This window comes from Onychostruthus taczanowskii, unplaced genomic scaffold, assembly GCF_017590055.1.
Source record: "Onychostruthus taczanowskii isolate IOZ18803 unplaced genomic scaffold, ASM1759005v1 scaffold10, whole genome shotgun sequence".
Lineage (NCBI taxonomy): Eukaryota > Metazoa > Chordata > Aves > Passeriformes > Passeridae > Onychostruthus > Onychostruthus taczanowskii.
The window spans coordinates 5,747,529-5,774,713 of NW_024496526.1; the positions used below are offsets into that span (position 1 = coordinate 5,747,529).

The 27,185-nt window shown below is 42.6% G+C and overlaps 1 protein-coding gene across 2 annotated transcripts; it reads left to right on the forward strand.

The window, feature by feature from the left end:
• The first annotated feature begins 21,740 nt into the window (after positions 1-21,740).
• TMEM177 (transmembrane protein 177) lies at positions 21,741-25,831 on the forward strand. Of its 2 annotated transcripts, XM_041406399.1 has the most exons (3): positions 21,744-21,755; positions 23,487-23,588; positions 24,702-25,831. In XM_041406399.1, exon 3 carries the CDS (start codon positions 24,716-24,718, stop codon positions 25,664-25,666), a length of 951 nt encoding a protein of 316 aa, XP_041262333.1. In that variant the 5' UTR covers positions 21,744-21,755; positions 23,487-23,588; positions 24,702-24,715; the 3' UTR covers positions 25,667-25,831. The 2 variants fall into 2 exon arrangements, with proteins under 2 accessions (XP_041262342.1, XP_041262333.1); XM_041406408.1 differs by lacking the exon at positions 23,487-23,588 and having other exon boundaries at positions 21,741-21,755.
• The last annotated feature ends 1,354 nt before the right edge of the window (positions 25,832-27,185 follow it).

The following is a 27,185-nucleotide window of genomic DNA, read 5'->3' on the forward strand; positions in this document are numbered from 1 at the left end:
TCCAAATGGCTCGCTCTAGGCCAGCATTTGTGGTCAGGGCTTACCTTACTGCCTGAGCTCTTGCCAACTGGCCCACTGCAAGGCAAATCTTTGCCCTCAGCTTGCTTGCTGGGGTCTTTCTGAAAGGTCCCAATCTTGGGAATGACCTTAATGCTTTCAAGACAGTATTTGATAGACTGGTTTTGCACATGGTTACCCAGCTGGAATACAGGAGCAGCAGGGCTGCTACAAATGCTCTGGTGAATGCTTGAGGGGCAGCAAGTGCAGTGGGGCAGCTCTGGCGAGTTAAGTCTCACTGGTATTTCTATAGATGTTTGTCGTGGTTCCTACGGGGTAAGGGAGGCAGGAGAAGTGCCCTGTGTTTTAGAAAACATGAGGAGCAAGCAGGGGGACTCCACAACTAACTGAGCTGGCAGCTGGCAAGGCACAGGGCAGGTCCTGGTTGCGTGCCCGGGAGCGGCGCTGCTCGCGGCGCTGCCAGGGACTGTTTGTGTAAGCTGCAGTTTGGAGTTGGCTGAGGGGAGCTGTAGGCAAAGCTCTTTTGTTTAGATGCTGGCTCAAGGTTCTGCTTGGAACCAGAGCTGAGGAAAGAGCTTTAACCCCTCCAGCAGACCACACCTACAGCCAAGAGGAAATACCAGTGTTCTTCTGGGCTACAAAGCGGGGGGAAGGTGGGCCCTGTGGCCCTAAGGGAGCTGTGAGTTCCCATGGGTGCTCATCTGAACTGCTCTTGCTAGAAATCCAGAGGATAGGTAGGATCTGTTGTGTTTTAAGGGCCTCTTATTATTGAAACTTGAAGAGCTCTGCTTCTTGTTTGTCAGTGCAGCAGGGGTAACTCAGCTTGGCACCTCTTGGGACTTTTTCACACAAACATTAAGCACATGGTTTAGGACTTCCTCACCTCCCAACCTCTCCTTCCATCCACACACAGTTTGCTGGAGGGAGCAGCTGCTCATGTCCCCCAGACAGCAAAGGACAGTTGGAAGTGAGTTCTGTTACTGTTTCAGATATTAAAGGATTTTTAAAGTGCATGTTTAATTCTGCTAACACACTTCAAAGAGAAGCAGTACCTTCCAATCATCCTCCTCCATAACATCTGAGAGCTTTCCTAAATTGTTATTTCCCTTGAAGATTTGTTCCACAGCCTTACAGATGTGTTGAACATCTTAACCCTCCTGGATTTTCAGGGTCTCCCATCTCAAGAATTCAGCTGCCTGATTTCAACAGCCTGAAAGCCTGTTGGCTTGTCTCTGTGCTCTGTTTTGATGGATCTGCTCAGCTTGTCCCTGACAGTTTGGATACAGTGGTTTTTCCTAATATTAGGAGCTGGCCAGTATGGGAGCACTGGACCTGACAGCTGTGGGCACTGTGGCCATGAATGAGCTAACAAAGGCTTTTCTGTTTTGGGGGCTGCCAGGCTGTCAGTCGTCAGGCAGGGAAAAGATCACTTGCGGCTCCCTTCCCCTCCTGTTCCCTAAATGAATACAATACTCCATTTTAAACATGCAAAACTTACTTTCCCCCACTTCAACTGAGCATCTGGGAACTTAAAACAGACTCCACCAGTAAATAAAAAGAAGCAGCTTGATTAGTTTTATAGCAGTAAAAGGGGGTTAATCACTAAAACTGCTTCTTCTGCTGCCATGGTTCAGATAAATGTGTTTAGCACAGCAGGCAGCCCAGGGCACGCATTAGTGGCTCGTTCTGCAGAGGGCAGGGGAGCGTGCTCAGCCCATCAGCCCTGCGAGGCACAGCCTGCTGCCTGTGAAGATGGTGGCAGACTTCCTGCTGACTTCAGTGGAGCTGAGATTGTGCTGCAAATAAATATATCTGCTTCCAAAGGCTACAAGAGACAGATCAAACATCAGTGAGCTTTTCTTGTATCTAGTATGATCTTTTTACTCTATTTCCTCCATGGATTTCCACAGCATTAGTTTCACTAAAAAGAAAGTGATTTAAAAATTGCATTAACCTAGAGCCTCTGACCATATGCAGTCATATTGCCACATGAAATGCATGTGTATTCTCAGCTCATACTGGAAAAAAAGCTATCTGGGCTTCAATTGTGGCATCTATAGCACCTGGGCACAGCAATATCCACTCTGACTTTACCTGTGCAAGCCCTAGACCGAAAGCACCAACAAGTGGTAGCCAGTGCCAGCTGACTGTTTGCAGCCTAGAGCCAAAGATAATTCAGGATAATTTTGTTAGTCTGGATGCAGGACTTGGATTGTGTTAAATGAGCGGCTGTAGACTGTATTTGTTCACACAGCAGTTGGAGCAGGGAATGTGAAGCCAAGGAGGGAAATGGGTATCACCTTCCAGGCAGGAGGGAAAATGCATAAAGGCTTAGTGTAATCTTTAGAGTGTAGAGTTTGGCTAAAACTTTAGAGGGGAATGTTTGAAATATAAAACATGAGGGGTTTTTATGTCCAACCTGTTGTTGGCATTAGGTAAAGCTGTTGGTAAATTATTGGTAACCAAATTTTGGACGTATTGTACTCCATTAGCATATTGCTACAAACTTCAAAAGCAGTTTTATGGGATAGAGAGAAAATGCAAGATAGATTTCCATTTCCTGAGTGAATAACTACAACAACTCCTCTAGAACAAATACTTACATAAACTGCTAAAGGATTTGTTTTCTGACATTTCATGTGCAGCAGTGGCATTCACTCCTGCACAGCAGACTCACTGTTCATGTGCCTCATAAACACGGCAGAAACTCATCATGTTTTGCTGCTTATTGGCTTTGGTACTGGCTTTTTGCTGTTATGTTATTTATCCACTTTTCTGGCAAACTCTCACCTAAAACCCATTAGGATGCAAGAAATAATTAACCTGTGATTCTCATCTCTTGTCAGTTCACCACTGAGGCAGCCACCACCAGCCCCTTTCCTACAGCATGCTGCTCACTTGAGAGGCGTTCCAATGAACCCTGGAGATCTCACCAAATCTGCACAGGTAGCTGTCAGACAGCCATACCACCCTTCCCTTCTTCACAGAAAGCAGTAAATGAAATCTCTACTCATTGACTGTAGCAGACAAGCCATTTCAGGTGCATGTGGAAGAGAAAAGCCATTTGGTGGGTTTTCACTTCAGCAAAAAGCTCTCACACCAGCTGCAATCCTCAGCTCTGCTCCCAAGCCCTGCACAACGCTTCCCTCATCCCCTCCTCTCACAGTGCCAGTGCTGAGCAGGGAGATGCTGCGTGTATCTGCTCTCAGAACAGCTCTCCAGGCTGGTGGGAACTGACAGATGGTTGCTGTGAGATATTTCCAAAAGAGGGAAAAAACAGGAGCCTCTCAACCCACTGCAAGTCCCTTGTTCTGGCTGCATTGGTAAGGCAACCTGCTTAAAGGGACCAGGGAAAGCAAATGAAGTAAGGGGAAAGGCTGGGTTAAAGTACATCTCGAATCAGAGTCCTCAAGGCAAATTTCTGTGTAATCTAAGTTTCCATTCTCTTCCCCAATTGCTCAGCTGTTACCCAATTTATGAGGGGAGCAGACCCAAGCAAATGATAATCAGAAAAATCTTGGGAACTTTTCTAGGAATTGGTGTTTCTCTTTTAGCCACGACATTCAGATTTCTTATTTCTTCATTTGCCATTTGGTTGAAAGGAGTAACATATCCCAGCAACTGGCACTGAAATGGGAAGCCTTGTGTCTGTGCTTGAATTCCTCACAGTTTCTGGCAGAAGGCTGGTAACACTGTCAGATGCCCAGGGGTCAGAGCTATCAGGGCTCTGTCAGGGTTCTGTCAGAGCTGCTCTCACTCAGGGCTGGTACTGCTGCTTCGTGGTGAGGCACCCTTACCCTGCCCACACTGCTGCTGCTTTCCTCTTCTCTGTGCTGTGGCTTTTCCAGGCATTCAAGGCTTCCCCAGTTTGTCTCTTCCCAGCACTTTCCCTGGCCTCAGGTTAACCCCTGCACTGCCAGGATCCCCAGGTTGCTGATGAAGGAGGAGCTTTAAAGATTCCATGTCCCTACTGAGTGCTTTGCCTTTCAGTAGGTCTCAACTAATTTGAAGTGGATCTGGAGCTATTATAACCCAGAAAAAAGGTTGTTAGTGGGGAAGGGGAGCTGAAGGACAAAATATAAAAACACTGTGCCTTTGTAGCCCTGGGAAATACAGAGATGTCACAACTCTTTGGGAACAGCATTATGCCACTGACAAAAGCTATTTGAGTTTCTCTTTCTTATTTTTAATGATATTAAATAGCATTCACTCTCTGTCCTTGGGGCACATTCTGGATAATTCGTATCTCACTGTAAACCAAAAGCATTTCCACTAATCTCAAAGACTGACTCAGTGGAAAGTAGGATTTTTAACCAGATAATTAGGGCGTAAAAAATAGGGTGGTGGTCAGGCTTCAAAATTTTTCTCCAGTATTTTTGCAATAATCTCTCTGCTAAGGTGAACATGCAGCAAGGGAACCTGCTTTAATAATTAACTCAATCCTCCCCTATGTAAAAACTATGCTGATATCTAAATTAAACAACCAAAAGTCACTCACACTAGAGTGGCTACTTTATTATATTGATATTTGTTATGATAAAAACATGGACAATTTCAACACCTTGTAGTGCTCCTCATTGGCAGAGATTTGATGGTGCCTTTTGTAACTGACAATACAAAACACCAGATTGCTCAGTTTTCAGCCATGTTACCATTTGAAAACAGTCTTATGCAACAACACTGTCACCTTCTTCTCCCAGTCCTATCACAATCAGCTGTATCACCCAAATTTAAACCAAGTGATAGGGGATGAAAATAGAATCTGAAATGTTATGTAGTGCCCACATATTTCATTAAATAAGGGCAGAAGACAAATGCTATTAAGGACCTCAGCTTGCTGTGGTGGGGAAGGGAAGGCTGGGATGGAGATGACCCTTCCTAGATCTAGGAGGGTCCATGCTGGAACTCTGCCTGTACATGAACCCTCAGGAACAACATGTCTGTGGTTTCATCGCTCAGGCTTTGATGTCTCTGTGCATGGCTTTCTTCCCACCCCAATTAACATTTTAGTTGAGAAGGTATCCTCCTAATGTGGGCTATAATCTCTATTATTTCCACAGATCATTGATGGGACCACGAACAAGTGAATGTGTTCATCTGGGTTTCTGTTCCTCCACTTTCTTCCCCTGTCAGCAGTAGCAACTCTTTCCTCCTTTTCCTACCCCAGAGAAGCATAAACACCAGGAACATTGCGAGCAACCCTCATTTACCACCTCTGTTCACTCCAATCCCAAAGGTATTTCAATGCTTAAAACAGAAATACTCCAAACACTCTTTCACTGCAGGTCCCCTCCTACAAGATGAAGTGTCTGAACAAGTGTGTGCATCCTTGCACAGACCATGTTGTCCAAGCAGGTACATGCATTTGCTATGGGCCTTTGGGGACCTATCCTTTACAGAGCAAGTGCATTTTATATAATGCTTACATGCCAGCACTCCACACTTCCTCCCCCACCCCCTGACATTAGTTAGCTTGGGTTGGTAATTCACCATTGCTTTGACATCTGGCACTACAGTCAAAGCAGGATCTCACTTACTGAGGCTGCAAGGCAAGCACATCTGTGTTTCCCTACAGCTTTGTCACCTCATCATGTTTCACAGCAGAAAGTTCATTGCCCCTGTGACAAGGCTCTTCTGCTACTGAGGGGATGGTTTCCCATCAGGATTGCTCTGGCAGCAAAGCCTGTCCAAGAAGTTTGTATGAGTTCAAGCCCCCACCTACAGGTGCTTCACCCCATTCAGGTGTGCTAACTTAACTTTTTCCTGTGGTTATGCCCTCAAACTTTTTTAAAGTGGATTGGCTTCTGGGAAACTGTAATGCAGCACATCACAGAGATTCAACTACTCTTGCCAAGCAAGTAAGAGTTCCTCTTACACTACGCTATAAAATACTAATGCACACACAGTGAAGCCTGGACTTTAAAAACAATTACCACTACCACCACAAAAAAAAAAAAAAAAAAAAAGTAATTTGATGTCATTTTGTATGTTTTGGATGGAAGAAAGGCTGATCAAACTTCTGTTAAATTAGGGTTTACTCTTATGTTGCTACTAAATTAGGGTTTAGTCCCATGCTTCCTACTGTACAATAAAGTATATTTATTTCCAGACCAGAATGTGCACATAGGAAGTTACTCTGCCAAGCACAGAATGAATCAGAGGAATATGAGAGGATCTAAGGACTCAGCTCAACTTTTCCCACTGTGCCCATTCACAACTGCATTCAGTGGCACCAAGTCACAAGACAGATGTCCATCAGCACTTCCACACCTGACCCTGCCCCAGGAGTTCTATGGTCAATGCCCCCAGACAAGACAAATCCTTCACAGAAGTACAAGAAAGTCAGTGCAGGAATGAGGGCACAAGTAAAGCAGTTCTGTATCTGAAATGTGATTTGTTGAGATCTGTCATCTCTTTTGCTGGAAATGAAATATTTATTTCAGCAATAGCTGCTCCATCATACTATATTAAAAAAAAAAAAAAAAAAAAAAAAAAAAAAACACAAAACCTTGAAATTATATCAGAAAAACAAAACTAGAAAAATTTGAAATTTCCACCATTAACAGTCTGTCTTGGGATCTAGCTGATTTTATTTCCTTCAACTTCCCCAACCATGCTGTGTATTATTTCAGTCAATTTGATGTTGAGCAGTGTGGTTTCCTACCCTTCAGGAGCAGGCTCTTACATTTGCTTTATAATTGTCAGTTGCTACTCTGTGTTTTTCCTGTTTTTCATATTATCTGCTGCTTATGCTTTGGATTTCTTTCCCTCTCTTTGTTCCCAAATGCTGCAAGTACAAACCAGGTATCTGTAAACTTACAGCCATTCCTTCATTTACAGAGCAGGCACCAACACATCTCTGAGATCTGTCTGCAAGCATCCAAGGAAAAATCAATTCCAGACATACTGTATCAATTTCAGCACTATGTAGGATCTGGCAGAGTTTAAATTTCTTAGCTTTGTATGTCTTGAATCAATTCGGCCTTTCTCTTGCATAGATACAAAAGCAGAATAATCTTCCTAACTTTGAGGGAGTTTAATTCAAGGGTACATCTGTCTAAAGAAATTTTAAAAATGTGTTTCTCCCAATTCATATGTTTTCTGAGGAAAGATGTAATCACTTGATTTTGATACTTCTAGTGACAATCAGCTAATTTTAGCTTAGTCCCACATTCTCTGAAGGAATCACAATGGAATAAAAGCTTAATCTTGTTCTCATTCAAGTCAATAAAAAATTCCCATTGGTTTAAATTAGAGCATGAGTGATCCTGAAATATGAGTCAGAATTGCACAACCCAATTTTCATTGGGCTAGGCCTAAAGAATCTCCTTTAAACCACACACTCACTCAAGTTCCTCATGTGCAAAAATACTGGTTTACCAAATGAGGCCCCAAACCCTGACTCACATGTTTCTTAACTGAATTCCCACTGCAGTACTGTAAATATTACCTAGGGATTTAGAGATTTGTTCTTTCACCTTACAGCATCATCACTTTTTTCCTTCCCTAAGTCTTCTCCTCTGCAAGCCCCTACACTTTGCCCTGTGCCTTTATAGAAATAGCAAAAGCAATAAGCTTTTGTTTCCCTCTACAAACATTATGAAGGTGCTTAATTATTAAAATGTCTGTGTTGTTTCACTGGAGGGAAAAAGTCAAGCTCTGCATGTTCTAATTGTTTGTTTTCTTCTCAGTTTCCTTGGCATAGGTTTATTTTTTTTTTTTATAAAAGCTTAAGCAAATATTTCTTCAGGGTCAGCATTCAAAAAGTTCCTGGTGAATTAAACTTGTTAAGACTCACCAACCTGAATCTTTCAATGAAGACATGACAAGGGGAGGTGATTTCATTTTATGCTAAGATGTCTGCAGGACATCTATGAATCTCTGGGAGGTGAAAGAATACAGTTGGCCTTTTAAACCCCAAGAGTTACAGTCAAAAACCTTCTTGAATCTGTAGCTGAGCTACAGGCAGTGTATTGCAGAAGGTATTTGCTAGTCAAGATGTAGCTGATGCTGTAATAAACTGCGGTTCTCCAGATCTTTGTGGCTGCCAGGCCCTCACATGGGGCATTCAGCACAGTAGCAGCTGTGCAGAGAGGCTGTGCAGGCACAGCTTGCCAGAAGCACTCCTTGCAGCAGTGATGCAGGACATAGCTCCTGTCTGGAGAAAGAGCCTCCTGTCAAAGAGCTCAGGCTCTACCTCTTGCCCCAAATCACTCCTGCCCATGCCAGGAGCTCTTGCAGGAGCTGCAGGCAGGAGAGAGCTCTCACTTCCCTCTCTTTATGAAAATTGTCATCACTAAGATTTAAGCTCCCTTTCTCTTTGACTTTTCAAGGCCCCTCAGGCTCAGCTCCAGCAGATGGGCAGCACAAACATGGTGATTCCAGCATATCTGAAGCCAGCATATGCAGGGGATTTGAGCGTGCTTCATGGATCCAGTCCAAATGTCAGCCAGCCTGGGAGGGGTTCCAGCCACAAACGAGTTCAGGACAAATGGCCAAAGTCTTTTTTCAGCCTGGAGAAAGTTGGCTTTGTGAAACATGCCCAGTGAAACCTGCACATATGGTAGCTTTAGCTGCAGAGGACTTCATGTGCATAATCCGCCTTGCCGCACTTCTGTCGGTGACAGCTGGGAGGTCACTATAATTATCCTGAATTGGGATGCTGAGCAGCCCTCAGCACTTGTCTGTTTAGGGGAAGAGAGAAAATCTGTTTGCAAACGGCTTGTAGCTTAATGCCTTCAAAGTGTGCCTGCCCCTTCTTGCTTATAAGGACTGTGCACTGGGACATCAAGCAGAGGATTAATGGAGTGGATACTCATCCACTCAAGGTTTTGTTAAAGCTGAGTCAGAAAATCTGATTAGTTGTTGGGATGTCCAGGCAGGATTAATTTGGGATTGGAAATAGGCTGGTAAAGAAATGTTGGGTGTGTTTCTCCTCCTCCTCCTCCTCTGTCAGTGCTGAGAGAAGATTTCGTGCATGTGGGATGTGGTGTGATCAAGTGGCTAGTCCATGAGGGAGGTTCTCAGCAGCAAGTGGAATGAGACATGTTACTCTCTAAGCTGCAAGGAAAAACAGAAGGGAGGTCACTTTGTTCTCTCTTTGCAATGTTTACCTGCTATTTTATCAGAACTGCAGAATCCTTCTCTATTAAAAAATTATCTCTACTCTTAGACCCTTGATGAAGCTGGGAAATTTTTAATCAGAGAGAGATACACTTAAGAGGTTCTCAAATATTTTCATGAGAGCTAAGTCCAGTTCAGTTATTTATCAAGTAACACCCAAAAGGTACTTAAAGAAGCCCAGAAGGATCCAAATTTAAGGCCAAGATGACAGCAGAATTGTCCTGATCCTCCATACTAGAGACAGAGCACATCATCCTGTGTGCACTGCTCAGGTTATAGCAATGCAAATTTATCAGGATCAAGAATCTTTTGGGATGGTGGCAATCAAAGTGGGATGTGCACAGTGTGCATTTCCAAGTATGCTCCTCCAAACCACATTTTTGTGTCAGTCCTTCCCTTGGAGGGCAGTAGGCTGGAGGACCTAAGGGGACAGACACTACAGGTCAGAAGCACCGTGGTGTTTCGCAAGCAACTCCCAGCATGGCAGTTTGTAGGACCTCCTGTACCTGGGATTTTCTCCAAATAACAATTAGACTTTCCAGGAAAGTACACACAAAAGCATGATGTTGTGACTTCTGTGAGAGAACACAGCACTCTCTGCTTCAGAATTTGTCCTTAAAATGTACAGTGCCTTCATAAAACAAACAGAACTAGGGCTTCATGCCTGTTCTGCTCCTACACATAGTTACCGACTGCCCTTCAAAGTGGATAACATTACCTGCTCTCAGCTATGCAGGTGCACTGTGCAAGCAAGGAACAGTAACACAGAGCAGCAGGATAGCATCAGGAGGAGGGGGTTTTAATTTTTGACTTATTCATGACTCTTTGTATAATTCTGTTTAGACAGAATGTGTTGATGTTTTGCTCTCTTAAACCTAGAGGGCATTTTTAGGATATCTAATATGCTATTCCAATGCTTTCAATACTAGCTGTTGAATGAACTTTCTAATCACAGAATCATCAAATGGTTTGGGTTGAAAGAGACCTTAAAGATCATCTCTTTCCAACCTCTCCACCTTCTACTAGACCAGGCTGCTCAGAGCCCCATTCCAAACCAGCCTTGAATATTTCTAGGGATGGGGCATCCCCAGCTTCTCTGGGCAACCTGTTCCAGTGCCTCATCACCCTCACAGTGAAGAATTTCTTCCTTATGTCTAATATAAACCTGAGTTCTTTTGGCTTCCCAGAGTAAGCTCTTTATTTTCCCAGAGTAAAGATAATGACTCCCAGAGTACTGTGCAAAATCAGAAGTATTCCCTACAAACCATTTACCATCATGTGTCAAACAGAGGTATTTCCCATAAAATCTAAACAGGTACAAAACCGTAAAGAACACATTTATAGTGAGCTATTGTTTGTACTTGGGAAGAGAGGACACTCTCTGGGTTAGCACAAAGCTTTAGAAAACAGAGGCCTGAAACACAGCGCTCTGCTCTGATGTCTTCCTGCAACGGCCCCTGGAGGAAAGTATCATTTATGAAGCATTGAGCTTGCAAGTTAAATGAGCCATGGTGTGCGATCTGTGCACTCAAGAATGGGCTCACTTCTTACATGATATGTGTGATGCCGCAGGCTGCTCTTAGAGAAGCAAGTGACACTCCTGGACCAAGATGATTCAGTGTTTCTGCTTTCCAGGTCCTGCTATTGTGCAGATATTAAAAGATGGAAGAGGCACAGGATACAATGTTTGTTGTGCACTACGGTGAATCTCTTCCCAGTCACACAGCCAAGTTTGAAGCTAAATTCAAATGAAAACAATTCATTTCAATGAAGATAAATTAAAGTTTGCAAAAGATATTTCCAGAGAGTGCTGCTGAGACAGACGATTTCCTCATCCTCTTTGGAAGGAGAAGGTCACTTGGGAAGAGGTGAGTGAAAATTAGTCACGAGTGCCTGTCCAACAGCTCTTCACAGGGAACTGGATCAGATTCAGCTTTGGTGGATGAAAAATAGCAAGAGATGGGCATTCTGTCAGCTGCCCTTTCTCCCTCCGTGCCATCAGGGGATTCTCTGGTACCAAGCTTAAGCCTTTCTCCTAAGAATAATTGTCAGATAGAAAACCCTGTGGCCTCCTCCACATTCCTTAATTGTTTCAGTGCATAAGGTGCTGCCAATGAGGGTGACAATATGAAACCACCCCTGGAGAACTGACAGGGCTAAGCCCATGCTGTTTTCTGTCAGCTTGTGATCTGCTCCACTCTCTCATCACATGCACCAGTCAATGCCCATGCCAAACCTCTCACTCACTAGCTGGGAAGTGCAGGGACATCTTTTCCTGTTGCCTGGACCATAAAGCACTGGAAAATGTGCCAAGGATTACCTGAGCTGCTGGTGCTTTTTCCAGCAGTGCCATGTGAAACCCTCCAAGAGGTGGAAGTTAAGAACGACCTTTGCAACTGCTGCCTGTTTTTGGAACAGTGGTGCCCAGGGCTGGCTGGCAGCTGATGGAAATGGGCATGTGTGGTACAGAGCCCAGGAGAAGGTGCTGCAGGGCAGGAGCCACTGGCGTGGGGCACAGGTAAAATAACCCAGGGGTCAGTAGGAGGAGTGAGGTGGCCATGTGTGCATTAAGGATGAGTAAAGTGAGAGAACTTTTTAAATCATTGTAAGGCACTTCCCCTTGAACAGATGTTCCTCAAGCAGAGGAAATGGAGATGGAATCTGGGATGAGTTTTGAAACCATTCTTATCCATAATAATGCAACAATAACCAATAATCCTATTACTTGTGCTTCCCCCCATGGTGATTTTACTTGGCACACTAACTTTTTGGAGTCTTGTGTCCAACATTATCTACAAAGTGTTTAGGGCTCTGAACACATTTGGTTGTTGCATGAAGTCCCCAGCTACTTTAAATTAGTATTAATTCAAGACCAGCATAAGGAAGGATTGAAGACAGTCTGTTTTTCAAAAGAAAAAATCTCTTGGACAAGTCTAAGCAGATCACTCTTCTGCTTAGAAAAGAGAGTAAACCCCAGGTTAAACCACTGAAGAGCACAGGCAGCCCTAGTGACCTCCTGGGAAAGATTGTAAATTGAGCTGTGTGTTTTTCATCCAGAAGTGATTATGTCAACAAAAATACACTTATTTTTCTCTACTGCTTTTCTGAAAATCTCTTATAATTACCTTGGTTTGAGATAGCATTTGATAGCATCTAGCAGCTGAACAACCCTGACTGGCACCTCTGATTACAAAAGACTAGACAGGGTGGGAAACCTGAAATTTAGATTTATTTGCTTTAGAGCACTTACTCTTTTTATGCTTGATCCAAAGCCCACAGGAGTCCAAATGAAAGTTTCCATTTCTTTAGGTTTTAGTTCAATACCTTTGCCAATAGTCATTTAGTCACAGACTGACTACTAGCATACGGAATCAAAACAAAGCTTACAAAGAGATGTTAAACAGTGTTTGTGGACAGCAGGGGCTCAGCACGGATTTTCACGCTGGAGAAAGAGGCTCTCTAGGTCACTCCTGAGGTACTTTGGCAGGATAAAGAGTAGTACCATGAGTGCTCAAATGTTGTGTTGTCCATCTGGCACAATTTGGCCAGACAGATTGATTCCTCAATGACCTGAATGCAGCAAACTTCCCTCTAACAAACCTTGATTCTGTTATTTCTTTTTCTGGACCTAGAGTAACTTGGGAATGCAGATTGCTAGAGCTTAAACATGTAGTCTCTCAAAAAAAGAAACCTGCAGGCAGGTTTTGTTGCAGCCATTTAAATGGATTAACTCTAATACAGACAAAGTTGGTTACTCTATTTATTTCCCCCTACCCTGTTTTCATGCATATTATCTTACTTCCTGCAATCCCAGTGGCATAGAAATCAAGCTTCTCCTCATTAAAATTCAGAGCTAATAATTTTGGCATCCTCTGTGCAATAAGCAGCTTTATTTCAGATTGCACATAGCCTACATTTTGTACCATAGACAGCTTTACAGAGTAAAGCAAGATATACAGTGGCCAAATAAAAGATGAAAGGGGCAGGTTGAACCTTTCAGGCACAGGGGTTTTTTGGCTAGAAGGTCTGCCAGGACTACATTGTCCTTGTGGTCATTATCAGAACAGGGTTTTTAGGTTTAGAGATTTTATTAGACTTTTCCCAATACTAACAACAGTATACACACAATTGAGATCTTGATTTTTGTGTAAAATAGCTAACTAGCACTGCTCACATCTTTAGAAATGGTCCTTAATGTTTGTAAATTTGCAGGTTAGAAAGGAAATAAGACTCAGGTGGTCTGGATGATGAAATGAATCAATTAACCTGGGGTACATTAAATGGGGAGAGAGAAGTTGCTAGAAAATTAAGTCTGTTTTGGAAGAAAGGGTGGGGTTTTTTTGTTTTTATATTGGGGATTTTTTTCCTCCCGATGTTGCTGGTTGTTCTGCAAATGTAGCTTTTCACACTGCTCCTGAGGATAGGCTTGGAGAACAAACAGGTTTGTTAATTTTTTTCTTTTTTTTTTTTTTTTTTTTTTGGTCTGCACTATGGTTTCTGTCTGTGTGTGCATTTCCAAGTGAATTGTTCATTCTAGTTCCTCCTTTGTGTGGAGCAGAAACAAGTACCCGAATGGTCTCCGAGAGTACTCAGGAACAGTCTTCCTGTAACTGGATGGAATGTTGACATCTGTGTGCAGAAATTCATGGTATCAGAGGGATCTGTAAGCTATAGTCAGCTCTTGCTGGTTACAGTGCTGTTCTGCAAATTCTCCTAAGCTTAAGTTTCTTGAATGTTTGAATGAGTAAATCATGTGACAGAAATAGATAAATGTATTAAATTTCTTTTCTGTTTTTGAGCTGTGAATACCATGACTCCTTCTCACCTGGTTCTCAGATGTTGTCTCTCATCTGTGAAGTTGCTCTCTGTAAACCACTTTGGCTATCTGCAGCACTTGATATGGCTGCTCCTGACTTTGTTTTTAGCACTAAATTATCTATTACAAGCTATCCAGTAAGTACTCATCATATTATGCGCTGTTTTCCTTTGTTTTTATGAGTAATGTGGACTGCTCCTTCAAATGCAGCTTCCAGCTTTTTGATTGACTCTCCAGTTTGTTGAAACCCATGTGATTCTCCAGATGCAATTGTGCAATCAGTCACTGTTATCAGCTCCAGATTAGCAGGGAGATTGGCTTGCACTCACCAGAAGTATTCTTGGCATTTACCAACTTGTGTTTCAGAATGTGGATTATGGGTTATCCCTGTGTCTTCCCTTGTGACATACAAATGTAAGCTTGCAGGTGTGGTCCAACAATCACAGGTCCCTGCCTTGCATATTCTTTGTCATAGAGTTTCATACTTGTTTATCTGCACCTAGCATTTTATCCTCACCACAGTCCACTTTCTCAGTCCTTTGTTTCTATTTTAAAGTGGAGAATACCTTCTTCTGGGGAAAAACAATGGTTTCTACTTTGGGTTTTATTAATAAATCATTAGAAGGCTTGAAGAGAATGTAACACCACTGATACAAACAACAGGCTCTGAAACAAAACTGGTTTCTGCAAACCAATGTACGTTCCTTTTTGTAGGATGCTGGCTGGGTTGAAATTGGTCTCTGAGTTTTCATGGTTGTTCTCATGCAGAGTTATTTGTAGGATGTGAAAAAATCCAGAAGGGTTATTGTTTTATACCTATGAACATGCTTTATCACTTTAAATGGCACTGAACCTGTGGTCCTTCACTTTTCTGTACTGAGATCTGGATGATTTTAGTTCTGGGCAACTCTTGGAAGACAACAAAACAATTTGTTGTGGTGTGACTGTAGGTGGCAACTACATCAGTTGTGTAGGTCTTCAATGCTTATTTTAAAAGGTACTCACAACATCTTTCTTTAGAACTTACCTTCACAGATTGGGATGCTTATGCTGCAAGCCAGCTATAGGAAATTGTACGTAGCCCAAACTGGCTAGGCATCACCAGTAATATGTAATTGGGAGTGGCAGTAGATGTATAAATGAACTTGATATTATGGTATCCAGATTTCACATTAGCAACTATCCTGAAAAAGCTATTGACCTGGAAAGCTAGTATTTAACTAAAGAGATTTTCATAAACCATGTAGACAAACCTATCTCTTTCAAAACAAATTTACTGCTTAAACAGGAACGAATCTCTCTGGGTGATACTGCTTTCTTTAGACCTTTTAGCTGATAGGGGATCTCCTCAAAACTTAATTCATTTGCAAGCACACGTGAGTTGATCTAGTCATATATAAAGCTGCAATATGTGCAGTCTCAGAGATCTGTGCAGTCTGAAGAACAGCTCAAAAAGTTTCTTAAAGTACTGGAAGATCCTCAAGTGACTGATGCAATAGAAACATGGACTGTTAGTGGCCGAACACGTTTTCCCAAGAAGAGAGTGTGGGATCAGACGACCTCTTCCCTCCTACACACTGACATACCACAGTGCCAAAGCAGACAGATTTCACCTGGTTTACAGAGAACAGCTTTGGTTTACTGTAGCTGCTCTCTGCTTTACACACTCTGTGTAAGACTTGATCAGCTCCCACACAGAAGCTGTTATTTTTCTCTTGTTACATATGCTATCCAAGAAAAAAGCTGTGTGTTACAGCTATACATGATCCCATCCTCTCAGGATGACCTTTTCCTAAGTATTTTAAAGTAAGACCTCTGACTGAGAAAAAAAACCAGATGTCACTTTGAGAGTGGGTAAAAAACCTGTAGGCAGGTATCTTTGAATTAGAAACTCAACAGGTTGGGCCTGAGTCTCCAGTTCCCCAGCAAAGCACTGGGCAAACTGGCAATCAGCAGGGTAACATAAAGAAAATGCTGGATTTCCATGCCAAAGAAAATTATTAGTGCATTAACAGAATGTGTCCTTTGTTACTATTATCAGAAGGAGTCTCCTTTTCCTAGACAGAAAAGATGTGGAACTGAGCTTTGGTAATAACACTGAATAAGAAAAGTCTTAAACAGATTGAATTAATAGGAATCCAATGTTCCAAATAGATCTCACTTTAACATTCATCTTGCATTTTCTCATAAATTAATTCTGTTATTTCTAGTGATAGCTCTCCCCTAGAACTGGAATATCCTTTCAACTGACTTGAGCAGAGTGGAATCTCTGGTCTGTTGCTACAGTGGAATGTAGTGTTTTTTTTAGAATAGCTGGTATTCTGGTTTTAGCTTCCACAGCTTTTAATGAGACAGGAAAAATTACCCTTATCTGCAGTGATAAGGACCTCCTTGGAAGGTCACAGCATTTGTGAAGTACTCCAACCATGGAGTAGTGCTCAGTGACCCCCTGGGCTGATTGACTCAGTAAAACAGCCCCAACTTCTACTTGCTTTCAAATATCATTACCTTTGCAGTAACTTCAAATATTCCCAAGGTTAGACTGTATGATTCAATCTGTTAAATATTATAGCATTGCCTCTAAGAATTGGCATCCTCTCCTTCCCAAGACACACTTCCTCCAGTTCTGAAGGGAAATTGTGCTAATTAGCTGTATTATGAAGCTATGACATCTTAATTCACTATAGTTCCTTCCTTTTAGGAGAGCCAGCTAATTGCAGGACCAGAGCTCTTAAAAATAACTGTTTTAGTTATAGACAGTGAACAGTTCTCCTGGTTAACAGCTGGGCTTGTGCATTACCAAGAAATCCCAGGCTAGACAAAGAACTTATGCTTGCCAGTTTTCATTTGATTTCACCAAATTACATCACAATGGTGTCTGTAATACAGCTAATGCAATGTGGTATAGGGTCTGTCTGCACAACATGGATACACCTGAAGCAGTTTTAAATAGCAGCAGACTACTTGCAGAACCATAGATTTCAGCATGAATTGATTTGACCAGACTCTGCAAGTAGTTTTGCTTCTCAGCTCTCTGCTGCAGGTATCCAGATTTTCCACTAGCACCTGTGTTTCACCTGGATATCACAGAATCAGCAAGATTGGAACAGATCTTCAAGATCATCTAGTCCAACCATCAATGTAGCACCACCACAGTCACCCCTAAACAAACTGGATGTGTGTCTATTAGCCTCAGCAGAGATGGAAAAGCACATGCAGATCAAGGATTTTTTGATGATTATACTCAAAGGAGTCCTGCTTGAGGGAAGTGTTTTCTATTTTACATCACAGGATGCTCACTCTTTATCAGCTTCTGGTACATCCAGACAGAGGTGAGGGAGCTTGTACAATTAGCCACCAGATCTGAAAGTGCAGTAGCAAAGAGATAAAAACCTGCGTATTTTCCCTCTTCTGTGTCTGCTGCCACAGAGAGCTTGTCTGAGGTTTATGCAGGTCTGGATCAGCAGATCAATACTTCAAAGACTTAAGAAAGAAAAGTCAGTCCCAGAGCTGTGTAGCCATCCAAATGACTTGCAGCCTCTTTATGGCTTCCAAAACACTAGTTTTTCATCCCTGATCAGTTCCAAGCTATGATTTTTTTAGGGAAGAAAATATCTTCCCAGCTCCTCTAAAGACTCTCTGCTTTACTGTGATCTATATACCTGCCAATACCAACAACAAAATTAGTCATCTTTTTAATACTGCTTAACTCTATATATTTATGTATATAAATACTGGGGTTTGAAGGTTTGATTTGAGACCAGAAATAGAATTCCCTCTTCTTTTCCCACGCCTGTGTTTCTGAATGTTTATTATGCTTGTCTACATCTTGAGAGGAAACACAAGCTATCTATCTTTAATAACATGCACATACTCCAGGTATAAGAAAAAATAGTTGTGAATAGTTAATCTTTTTCAACAGAAGAGATCTAACAAGGAGATGGGAACTTCTTTTTCCTATTACTACTTCTTATACATGGCTTTGATTATAAGCATAAAAATGCCATTTCAGCCAAGCCTTGTCCCAATACAGAAAGAAAAACATGATTTCTAATCTGCACTGAGCCAAAAGCAAAATCCTGACATACAGGCAAAATTTGCAGTTGTGTTCCCCATCATCTGGTGAGTGTGAATGTTCCATGGGTGGAACACATGGGACTATGAGGCGCAGTGGGACATGCAAGGATATATTATCAATATTGGTTGCTACCTCCCCTTTCCAGCAAAAGAAACTGTTGAGATCTGAAGAGCTGCACCTTCATGCTTTTGCTTAATGCTGTGTGTACTTCAATCCCATTGTCACTGTGCTATTTGCTGCAATTTGGAGATGAACAACTTGCTCAGAATGACAGCTGGAAAGCCCATCTTGGCACAAGTTCTTCTTCCCCTTCAGTGCAGTAAGATGACTGTTCAAGTACGAACAGACTCAACCTTTTGGCACCTGTCAATAACATTCAAGTCACTTAATACAGCAATTTTCAATGCATTTTCTGCTGAGTTGGAAGCAGTTCCAGCACAGGACATTGTAAGTCACCTTAGTACAGACACTTTCTAGGCATATGTTTTGCTTGAGCACTGCACTGCTTCTGTGTGTTCATTACTGAAGCACTACACACAGCAATACTGAAAAGTGGGCCAGGGAGCTGCACTTAAAAGAAGGCTCACAAGTCATACCCTTCCTTCAGAGTAAGATCTCCCCCAGATCAGCCAACACATCTCACTCCCAAATCTTTTCACCCTCTAACACTTCCTCTGTTCTTTATCAGACTTCTCTGTCCTCATGTCCTGTAAAACCCCCTAATATCCACACTCTAGCTCTCAGGTTTTCATGATTGCATCCACAGGTAACTGGCAGATTACCTGTGTCCTGCAGACTTTGAAATCTCTCTCCTGCAATGTCTCTTTCATCTGACACTTGGGACATGCAATGTTGCATAGACTTGTGCCAGAATTATAAGGTTCTTATTACCCTCCATTAAAGCTCATACCTAGAGGACGAATTATGGAAAAACTTGCATAAAAGGGCAGATAAATCAGGTAAACAGACTCCATAAAGGAAGAAGATGTTGAGGGGAGACACATCTATATCTTAGGCCAGTGGACACTCACTGACTGACCACATTCACATTTCCACTCTGGAAATCACAAGAGCAAAATAGACTGCAAGACCACATAAATCATTAAGCAAAAGAAATTTTCAGTTCTGTATTTAAATGTCAGCCTTTTTCCTAATGTAGCAACAAGGCTTCATACATACAGATTGCAAGTTAGAGACGCAGATGATGTTAGGTACCTCTGTCTTATGGCAAAATAAGTGAGAGAGCTCGATCATATTCCTAAATGAGTAAAGGCAGAGCGTGTCCTACAGCACCACCTAGCAGGCTAATTTAGAAGCAGTCCATATCCCTGGATCCATGACTATGAGGATGTGGATGTGCATCAAAATCAGGGTACACTTCGGTCTTGTTTCACCTTCCTTGGTGTAAGAGCTGCTTCTTGAAACCAGAACCATGCCATCGTGGTGATTAGTAAAGCTGGGGTGTCTGTTTTTCCCAGTCGTATTAATTATAAATCTCTTAAGAAAAACCATAGTAAGAATGCAATGCCAGATTTTTGAGATTTAGTGTAAGAAGTCCTTGTTTTCTAGATCTCTCCACCTGGTGCAGAAGCACCTCACAAAGTCAGATTTCACAAAGCTACCCAACCTTCTCTCCATATTCACCAGTAGGATAAGTAAGTCTTCGTGTGATGAGGGATTTTTAAAAGCCTGAGAGTCTCTGTGTGTTTCAGTTAGTGGCAGTCTGTTGTCTGTCATCACCTACATACACATTTTCTTTGTGCATCTGCATGAGGTGTGAATAACAGTGCCAACTTACAAACTGTAAGTTTTGGCAGATGATGAAGCTCCATGCTGAGGCTGCAGAATGAAGACTGTAACAGCTCTCTGCTGATATAAAGAGGGAGGTAAAGTGGGTTGGGTTTTTGTTTGGGGTTTTTTTGTTTTTGTTTTTGTTTTTTTTTTTTTGGGGGTTTTTTTTGTTTTTTTTTTTGTTTTTTTTTTTGGGGTTTTTTTTGGTTTTTTTTTTTTTGGGGGTTTTTTTTGTTTTTTTTTTTGTTTTTTTTTTTGGGGTTTTTTTTGGTTTTTTTTTTTTTTTGGTTTTGTTTTTCTTTTCTGGCTGCCTCATACCTTGTTAGAGCCTTTGCACTTCTAATTTTTCCAATGCTCCCATTCTGCTTAATAACCTAGCAGAAAATGGTGTCCTTTTGTCTGTTACTGTGTTTTCTCTAATATTGAGATAAACGTGGTGCATAAGAGGGTCTGATGGGTGACAGAGCTGGCAAAAAGTGGCTCAGAGGGGGACAGGTGAAAAAGGTGGGATCTTTTCTCTGACTTCTCCCTTTGGGTGGCAGCAAACTATTCATCTGCCTTGCTGTACTTCATAAAACCATAACCTAACGGTAGAACTGTGCCCCGTCATGAAGGAGTGTGTTTTCTTAGCAACCTGTTTATTGCAAGTTAAAACCAAGGTTGTAATCACCAGCTTCTGTTCACAACAGGCTATGCCTAGCCAGGCCTGTTCAGTAAAAGCATTTCTAAAAACTAGATCATCTGGTGGGAAAAACATAGGATAAATTTCTTCATTAGGATACTTTCATGAAAATCCTAAAAAAACCCATAAATTTGAATGAGAACTCCTAACTAGTCAGTTTACGACCTTAATCCTTTCACGTGAACTCCAGCGTCATGCTAAAATGTCTGGGAACTAAACCTTTACTGGTAAGAAATGCTTCCATCAGGGGCTGCTGCAAAGAAAGCAAGATCTGTCAACATTAATCACAAGTAGAAAGTAACAACAGGCTTGCTTTTATTTCCATTCTGTTGCTTCTTACCCAGCATAATTTCTATTTGGTTAGTGAAAAAGTATTACCTTATGACTGCCTGGTGTGAAGGGACACTTTAAAACAATCATCCAGCATTCGTGCAGACTTCTATAAATGAGACAAACCCAACCTTTTACTACCCCTACCCAAATGAAACACTAATCTGGCAAAAGCTATTCTGTATTCTAGCTTTGCAAGGACTGCACATCCCGGGGGAAGGCTGGACTTCCCAGAGCTCTGCCCTCGGATACCAGTACTTCCAAAGGGCGCTGCTCTGCCGCCCATCTCCTCTGCATTTCACGTCTTTGCAGGGCCTTCGGAGTGCCCAGGCTGTAGATCAAATCCACACGGGCTTACTGAGAAACCACACTGGCCATCTGCTTTGAGCAAACAATAACTGTAAAGGAAATTTTAAAAATCCCTGCATATGTTATTTTCCCATTAGGAATGACAGATAAATCCTACACGACGGATGCCAGCTCTGCCACTTGCTGCCTTAGCGGCAAGCATTCCTGCCCTGCAGTGGCGAGAGCTGAATTAATAATACAGACATGTAAAGTATGTTGCAGGAAGAACGCTGGGAGTTAGAGCACAGAACGAAGTCACGACGCGGGCAGAGAGCGGCAGTCCCCGCCTCATGCGGCGGCTGCCCTTTGAGGGGTAGTGGGGGGGGTGTCCCTTGCTCTTCGCCTGCAGGAGCAGCGGGTCGGATCTTCCCCTCGGTCTGTTCGCCCGAGGTCAGGCTCAGCGGATCAGATCCTCCCCTCAGTCCGTTCGCCCGAGGCCAGCCCGTAATTGTGTCACCACAGCCACACTCGGCCGCCCTGAGGGAACCGAGCCCCGCCCGCCATGGCGCCTCCGCCCGCCCCCGCGCCGCCCCTTCCGCCCGCAGCCCCGCCTCGGCCCGGGACTCGCGGTAGGTGCTGGGCGGCCGCGGAGTGGGGGCCGGGCGGTTCCCGCAGCGGGGCCCCGGGGTTGTGGATTTCTGCCACCCTCCTCTTCTATGCTTTTAATTTTCGTGACAGCCGGAGCCCTGGAGGCGGGTCTGGCCCGCGCCCCGTTTCCTGATTGATCGTGCTTTAAGCTGGGCTTTCCCCTCGACTACTTTCGATTTTTAAAGCAATAAATGCAGTAACACACACGTGTTATGACGAAACCTGCCCAGATGTCCCCCATCTGAACTTTAGTTGTTACAGATCTCTGAGTTCAGTGACAATTAAGTGCCTGTGACACCACAGAGATAGAAAGTATTTCAGCGTGTGGGGGAGGCCGCCGTGTCAGCGTGGTGGAGGCTTCATGGTTACCAAACGATTAAATTTGCAGGATATGGGCCATATAAATTGCCTTGCAGTTTCCGGTGGCTTTCCTCATCCGTAAATTGCAGAAAGTTTATGAATAAAAACAAAGATGCCATGCGCGGTTCGGGTTGCAGTGGGATATCTGCAGGAGCTGAGCATCTGCACTGACCCCTGGGGAAGGTTTGAAAGCATAAATGCTAAAATGTATTGGGGACAGTCTTCCTTTTATTTTCCTGAGTATCGAATATTATGAGAAAACAAATTATCTGCGACGTTTCCTGCTTAGTTTTGCATTCGATGTGCACAATCACATTTGGTCATGCAAAGGAGGAGTTTTCATTACGTAATGCAAGAAAGGAGAGTGGAGTTTTCAGCGTGGTCTGTCCTTCCCCACACGGGTGTGGATGTAAGCTGAAGAGAGACTTCTTTCTTTGCAGCATTTCTAATCTTAAAACTATGTTAGCCAGCTCCAGTGAGAGGGCATTCTCTGATAGGAGAAACCTGTGAAGTCCATGCCTCAGCTTCACATGAGGATCAAGTGATAGGCTCCCTACAATCGTCCCGTTGAAAGTGCTTCCCCCTGCACTGTGAATGACATGACCTTTTCGATCAGATCTAGAGTACCAGATTTGCCAAGAGGTCATAAACTTCAAAATGGTCGTTTGATTTTAAGTATTACCATTTCCTGGTTTTATTTTTGTTATCAAGGAGATTTTCTCCTGAAATTTTGTTTCATCCAAGGCCTTAGCTCTTTAATGTGTTTTTCTTAAATAACATTGTCAAAAAAACTCTCCAGCTGTCTTCAGCAGAATATAAGAATGCCACTAGTTATTACACTAAGAAATACATATTAAATTACTGTATGATTACATAGATCATTGTTTTTATTAAGCACTCAGTGTGTGTTCAGTGCAGCATAAATATCAAACAAGATTATTCTTCTCCTGGTGAGTTTACAGTCTGAAAGGTCTTCATAGGAAGGAGTAGTAATAACATATTATTAAAAGACCACCTTTAAATTAATCCCTTTTTGTTTCCCTGTGGTTAACACTCATTTGCTGTTGATCATGACTGGTGTATCCTGGCATGTCCTGTAGTGCTGTTTGATGATGTTACAGACCCCAGTTGTCCACTCTACCCCTCTGTGAGACGTTCTTGTTCAGCACATGTGGAAGGAGAGCATATGTCCCTGCTTCAGCTGCTGCCATGCAGAGCCCAGCAGCATAACTGAGACCCACCTTTGATGGTACTCCACGCTAAGACTTTTTGGTTGTTGTATCAAAGCTCAATTCCCTTCTGCCACCTCAGCTTCCTGTGAGGACAGCTGGAAACTCTCATGTCTTTAACAGCTGCAGCAAGATTCTATGAAGATTGTGTGTTAAAGCCCTGAGAGAAGAGACTGCAAATGGAAAGAGTGGCGTCCAGTTTCCTCTGATTTCTGCTGGATTTAGGTGCCTAAATTCACTTGTATACCTTCATAGTACCATCATTCTAGGCAGGAATTCTGTAGCCAATAGAATTTTTTAAAAGAATTTGGAGCTTTCCTGGGCAGAGCATGTCATATGGCTTGGATCATAAAAAGAACTGATGCTTCCCAAGGGAAGCATGAATCTTGAACTGAATGAGTTGGCAGGTTTGAAAGTTTTTAAGTTTATTTGCTTATTTAAAGAGTCATTGCATAGTTGTAAGCCCTGAAACAATTTATGTTCCAGTTTCTGCTCTAGATTGAACATAGTATTTGTCAGAGAAATTATTTCAGAGTCAAATTTTTAAAAGTACCTACTGAAACCATGCTGTTTTCTGAAAATAGCTTTTTATTGAGTAAGCGAAAGCCACTGCCTGGAAGTTGAAATCTGAAAGAAAAGGAAAAAAATATAGGAAAAACACATAACTGTTTCTTGTTGGTTTTCAGTTGGTTGGTTTTTTGTTGTTTGGGGTATTTTTTTTTTTTTTAATACTGAGCTTGACTATCCATCAGAACAAACTCCTACAGGAAAATTCTGTCTCCTGAAATTTTTCAAATCAAAATGTGATCCTGTTTTGAAAGTTGTAGTCCAACTCAGCTTATTGAATTTAGTATTCAGGTTGCTGATTAAAATTTTTGCAGCTGTACTGTAGAGGAGATTGGCATAGACTGATCTAATTATTGGCTCTTTCTGACCTCAATACCTATAGACTGTATAGTGGAAGGCAGGGGTGGGATTGTGCTAGCAAGGACTAGACAAGTATGTTGGGTAAATACAGGGTGTGTATTGATTGCTGGGGGAGGAGGAAGTGTGCTGGCTTTAGTATTGTCTTTATTGCGGTGAATTGATTTACTGGAGGAAGGGGAGAAGTTAATTCTTCATATCAATCATCCTGGGTTGCAAGGCCCAAAAATTATTGCATACCTCTTCCTCTGTAAAGATGTTTTGTGTTTTATGAATGTAAAAAATGGTTTCTTTGGTTATTATGCTCTGCTTCTTCTCATGTTTTCTGCTTTAGTTGTTTGGGGTTTTTTAGTGCTGGAGAGATGGCAAACCTGTCTATGCACGCTTTAATTCCTGATTTTGTGTTACGAACAGGTTAGGATTTGACTATGGCAGTGCGGTTCCTGCGGAAGGCATCTGTGTGGTTAAAGAAGCACAAGATCACTGTGTTGGCTGTTTCTTGCATGGGACTGCTGGGCACTAACCTTTCCTATCATGTGTTTCCTGAGCAAACATTCAAACTTTTGCACGAGTGCTGGTCAGAGGGGCAGCCAGCTGAGCTTTCAGAGAAGCTCTGTGGTGTGTTTCAGGATGTCCTTCAAGATACTGGTGTAAAGTCCACTGGCTCCTACAGAGCCTTTGCCGCTTCTGGCTTCCACCCTGTGAGCGCTGGAATTCCCTGGCTGCCCGAAGGCTGTTTGGTGGGCATCCCGCCTAACTTTGATAGCACAGCTGAGGATAAAAAAGGAATAGTCAATCATGTTGTTGTAATAAATGGCAAGGAAGTAGACTGGGAGAGCAGTGAAGGCGTGGCTTTGAAGGAAGCTCTCACATTTTCCCTTAAAGCTCAGAAGTTTGCCATTGCCAGAGAAATTGTGTACTTGCGGAACGGCAGCCCTTTAGCAAGTGCAGTTGTGGCTCCGACTTGCTTGGCTGGGACCTTTGTCTGTGGGAGAGCTCTAAAGCTGCTTCTGGGGCTATCCACCGGCCCTGTGATCCTCCGCGGCCTCTGTAACCTTGTCACTGCCATGGGAGGACTGCTCTGCTACTATGTCTCTTCTGATGCCATCACCTATCACCTGGACTGCAGGGCTGACTCGAAGGCAGCCAGGCTTTCCAAGGACTATGCCAGCGGTGGCCTTGAATTTTATGATAAAATCTTGTCCCGCAACAGGATTGTTCGTGGTCTGATGGGCAAACAAGGGATGAAAATGTACGCCCCGAGTGGTAACCTTTTCCCAAGGCACTGGTTCAGAATAAAGTATACCCCGTACACTTACCGGAGAACTTTGATTCTTAATATTTTAAGAGAGCTCCAGGCATCTGATGGGAGTGCTTGAATTTTAAACTTGTGAATTATGTATTTTGGAACACCGCTGTGCTGCTTTTTTCCTTTTTTTTTCCTTCTGTATCTTCAATAGAATTTTGGGGTTTATTTTTGCATATAGTTCGGGAAGAGTTATTGTACATTTCTTGAATAAAGAATTCTCTCTTAAAATATTAAAGACTTGTTTCCAAAGTGCTCAGTTCTGTGTGCATCTCAAATCACAAGACTGCTGAGAAGGGAAACTTTTCAGACACTGATCTGAAAGTTCTGCTGTGCTACTTTGCCTTCCTGCCATTTCAGTCTGGCAAATTGGGAGGGGCAAGTCCAGTGGAGAGTTTTGGGATCATTATAATTTAAACTGGGGTGTTTGCTGTTTCTCCTATGGAACAACATGGATATTTTAAAAAACGGGCAGTCTGTATTGTGTGGTTACATAAGTATCAAGACAGAGTGTTTCTGTTCTGTGTACGTTCTTGTGCTGTGTATATTCTTATGCTGCAATCACCATTCTTCAGTAGGAGACATTAGTTATGCTGCAGTTGCTATCAGTACAGACAGATTATTGCCAGCTCCTGCATCTTTTGCTTAAATCTAGTTCTGCTTTCTCTAGTACATGGTGACTGCAGCACCACTGTGAATGTTCTCCAGGAGTGGTAGTATGTAAGAGAACTGTCCTGGGTTGGTTGTTTTCTCACAAGTGGGATAAGCATGTTGAGAAAAGGTTTTTCTGCTTGCTTTGGTGTAGTTTTTTTGTTTCATTTAAAAATACGTGCAGATGTATGTCACCTGTTATGTCAGTGAAGGCAAGGTATGAGACATAAGTCTGGCACTTGGTGCAGAAACTGGTGAGGTCTTTGATGCAGAGTTGCCGAAGGAGATTATTCTCCTGTAGCCAACTGGCTCACGAAGATTTTTTTCTGGCAGGCCAAGCTTTGCCCAGGATTACTAATCTTCTGGAGAAGTCTTTAGTGCATGGGCAGTAAGCTTTCCACTATAGCCTCACCTGGATTTTCAAGGTGAAGGTTTTCAAGGTTGTGGTTCCTTCTTTCCTATGTTTCTTTCTATTGCTGTTCCAGTAGCTCTGCCTGGTGATGTCAGAGTAGTTCTCATCTCTGTCATCATTCTCACCAGTAACTTCTATTATTTTGTGTCCTCTCAGAGATGTGCTGAGTGTCCTCTCTGTCCTGGTTTTCTTCATCTGCTTCAATAAGAACTGTCACACCTGTGTTTGCTCAAAGCATTACTGAGTTCTGTTTCCCTTTTGAATCACATGGTGACATAAAGTTGATATTCTGGCTGCTGAAGCACTGCTGTTGCTTTCCATTGCTGAAGCTATGCATGTGAGGTGTTTGAGTTTCTGCTGAAGTAATCTATGCCATGTGCTTCTGAAACATCACCTATTAATTGCACTTGTCCTGATCAGGTCATGAGATGCCTCTCTGGTGTTTTTCTGACTGTAAGGCATAAAGCTGTTGTTTTTGTGTCCTTTGTGAGAGTCTGGTAAAATTTCCTGGTCTGTGGAATAAGAGACT

Bases quoted from the DNA above. Each gene is read 5' to 3' on its own strand.
- TMEM177 (XM_041406408.1), top strand. From the start codon at position 24,716: ATGGCAGTGCGGTTCCTGCGGAAGGCATCTGTGTGGTTAAAGAAGCAC.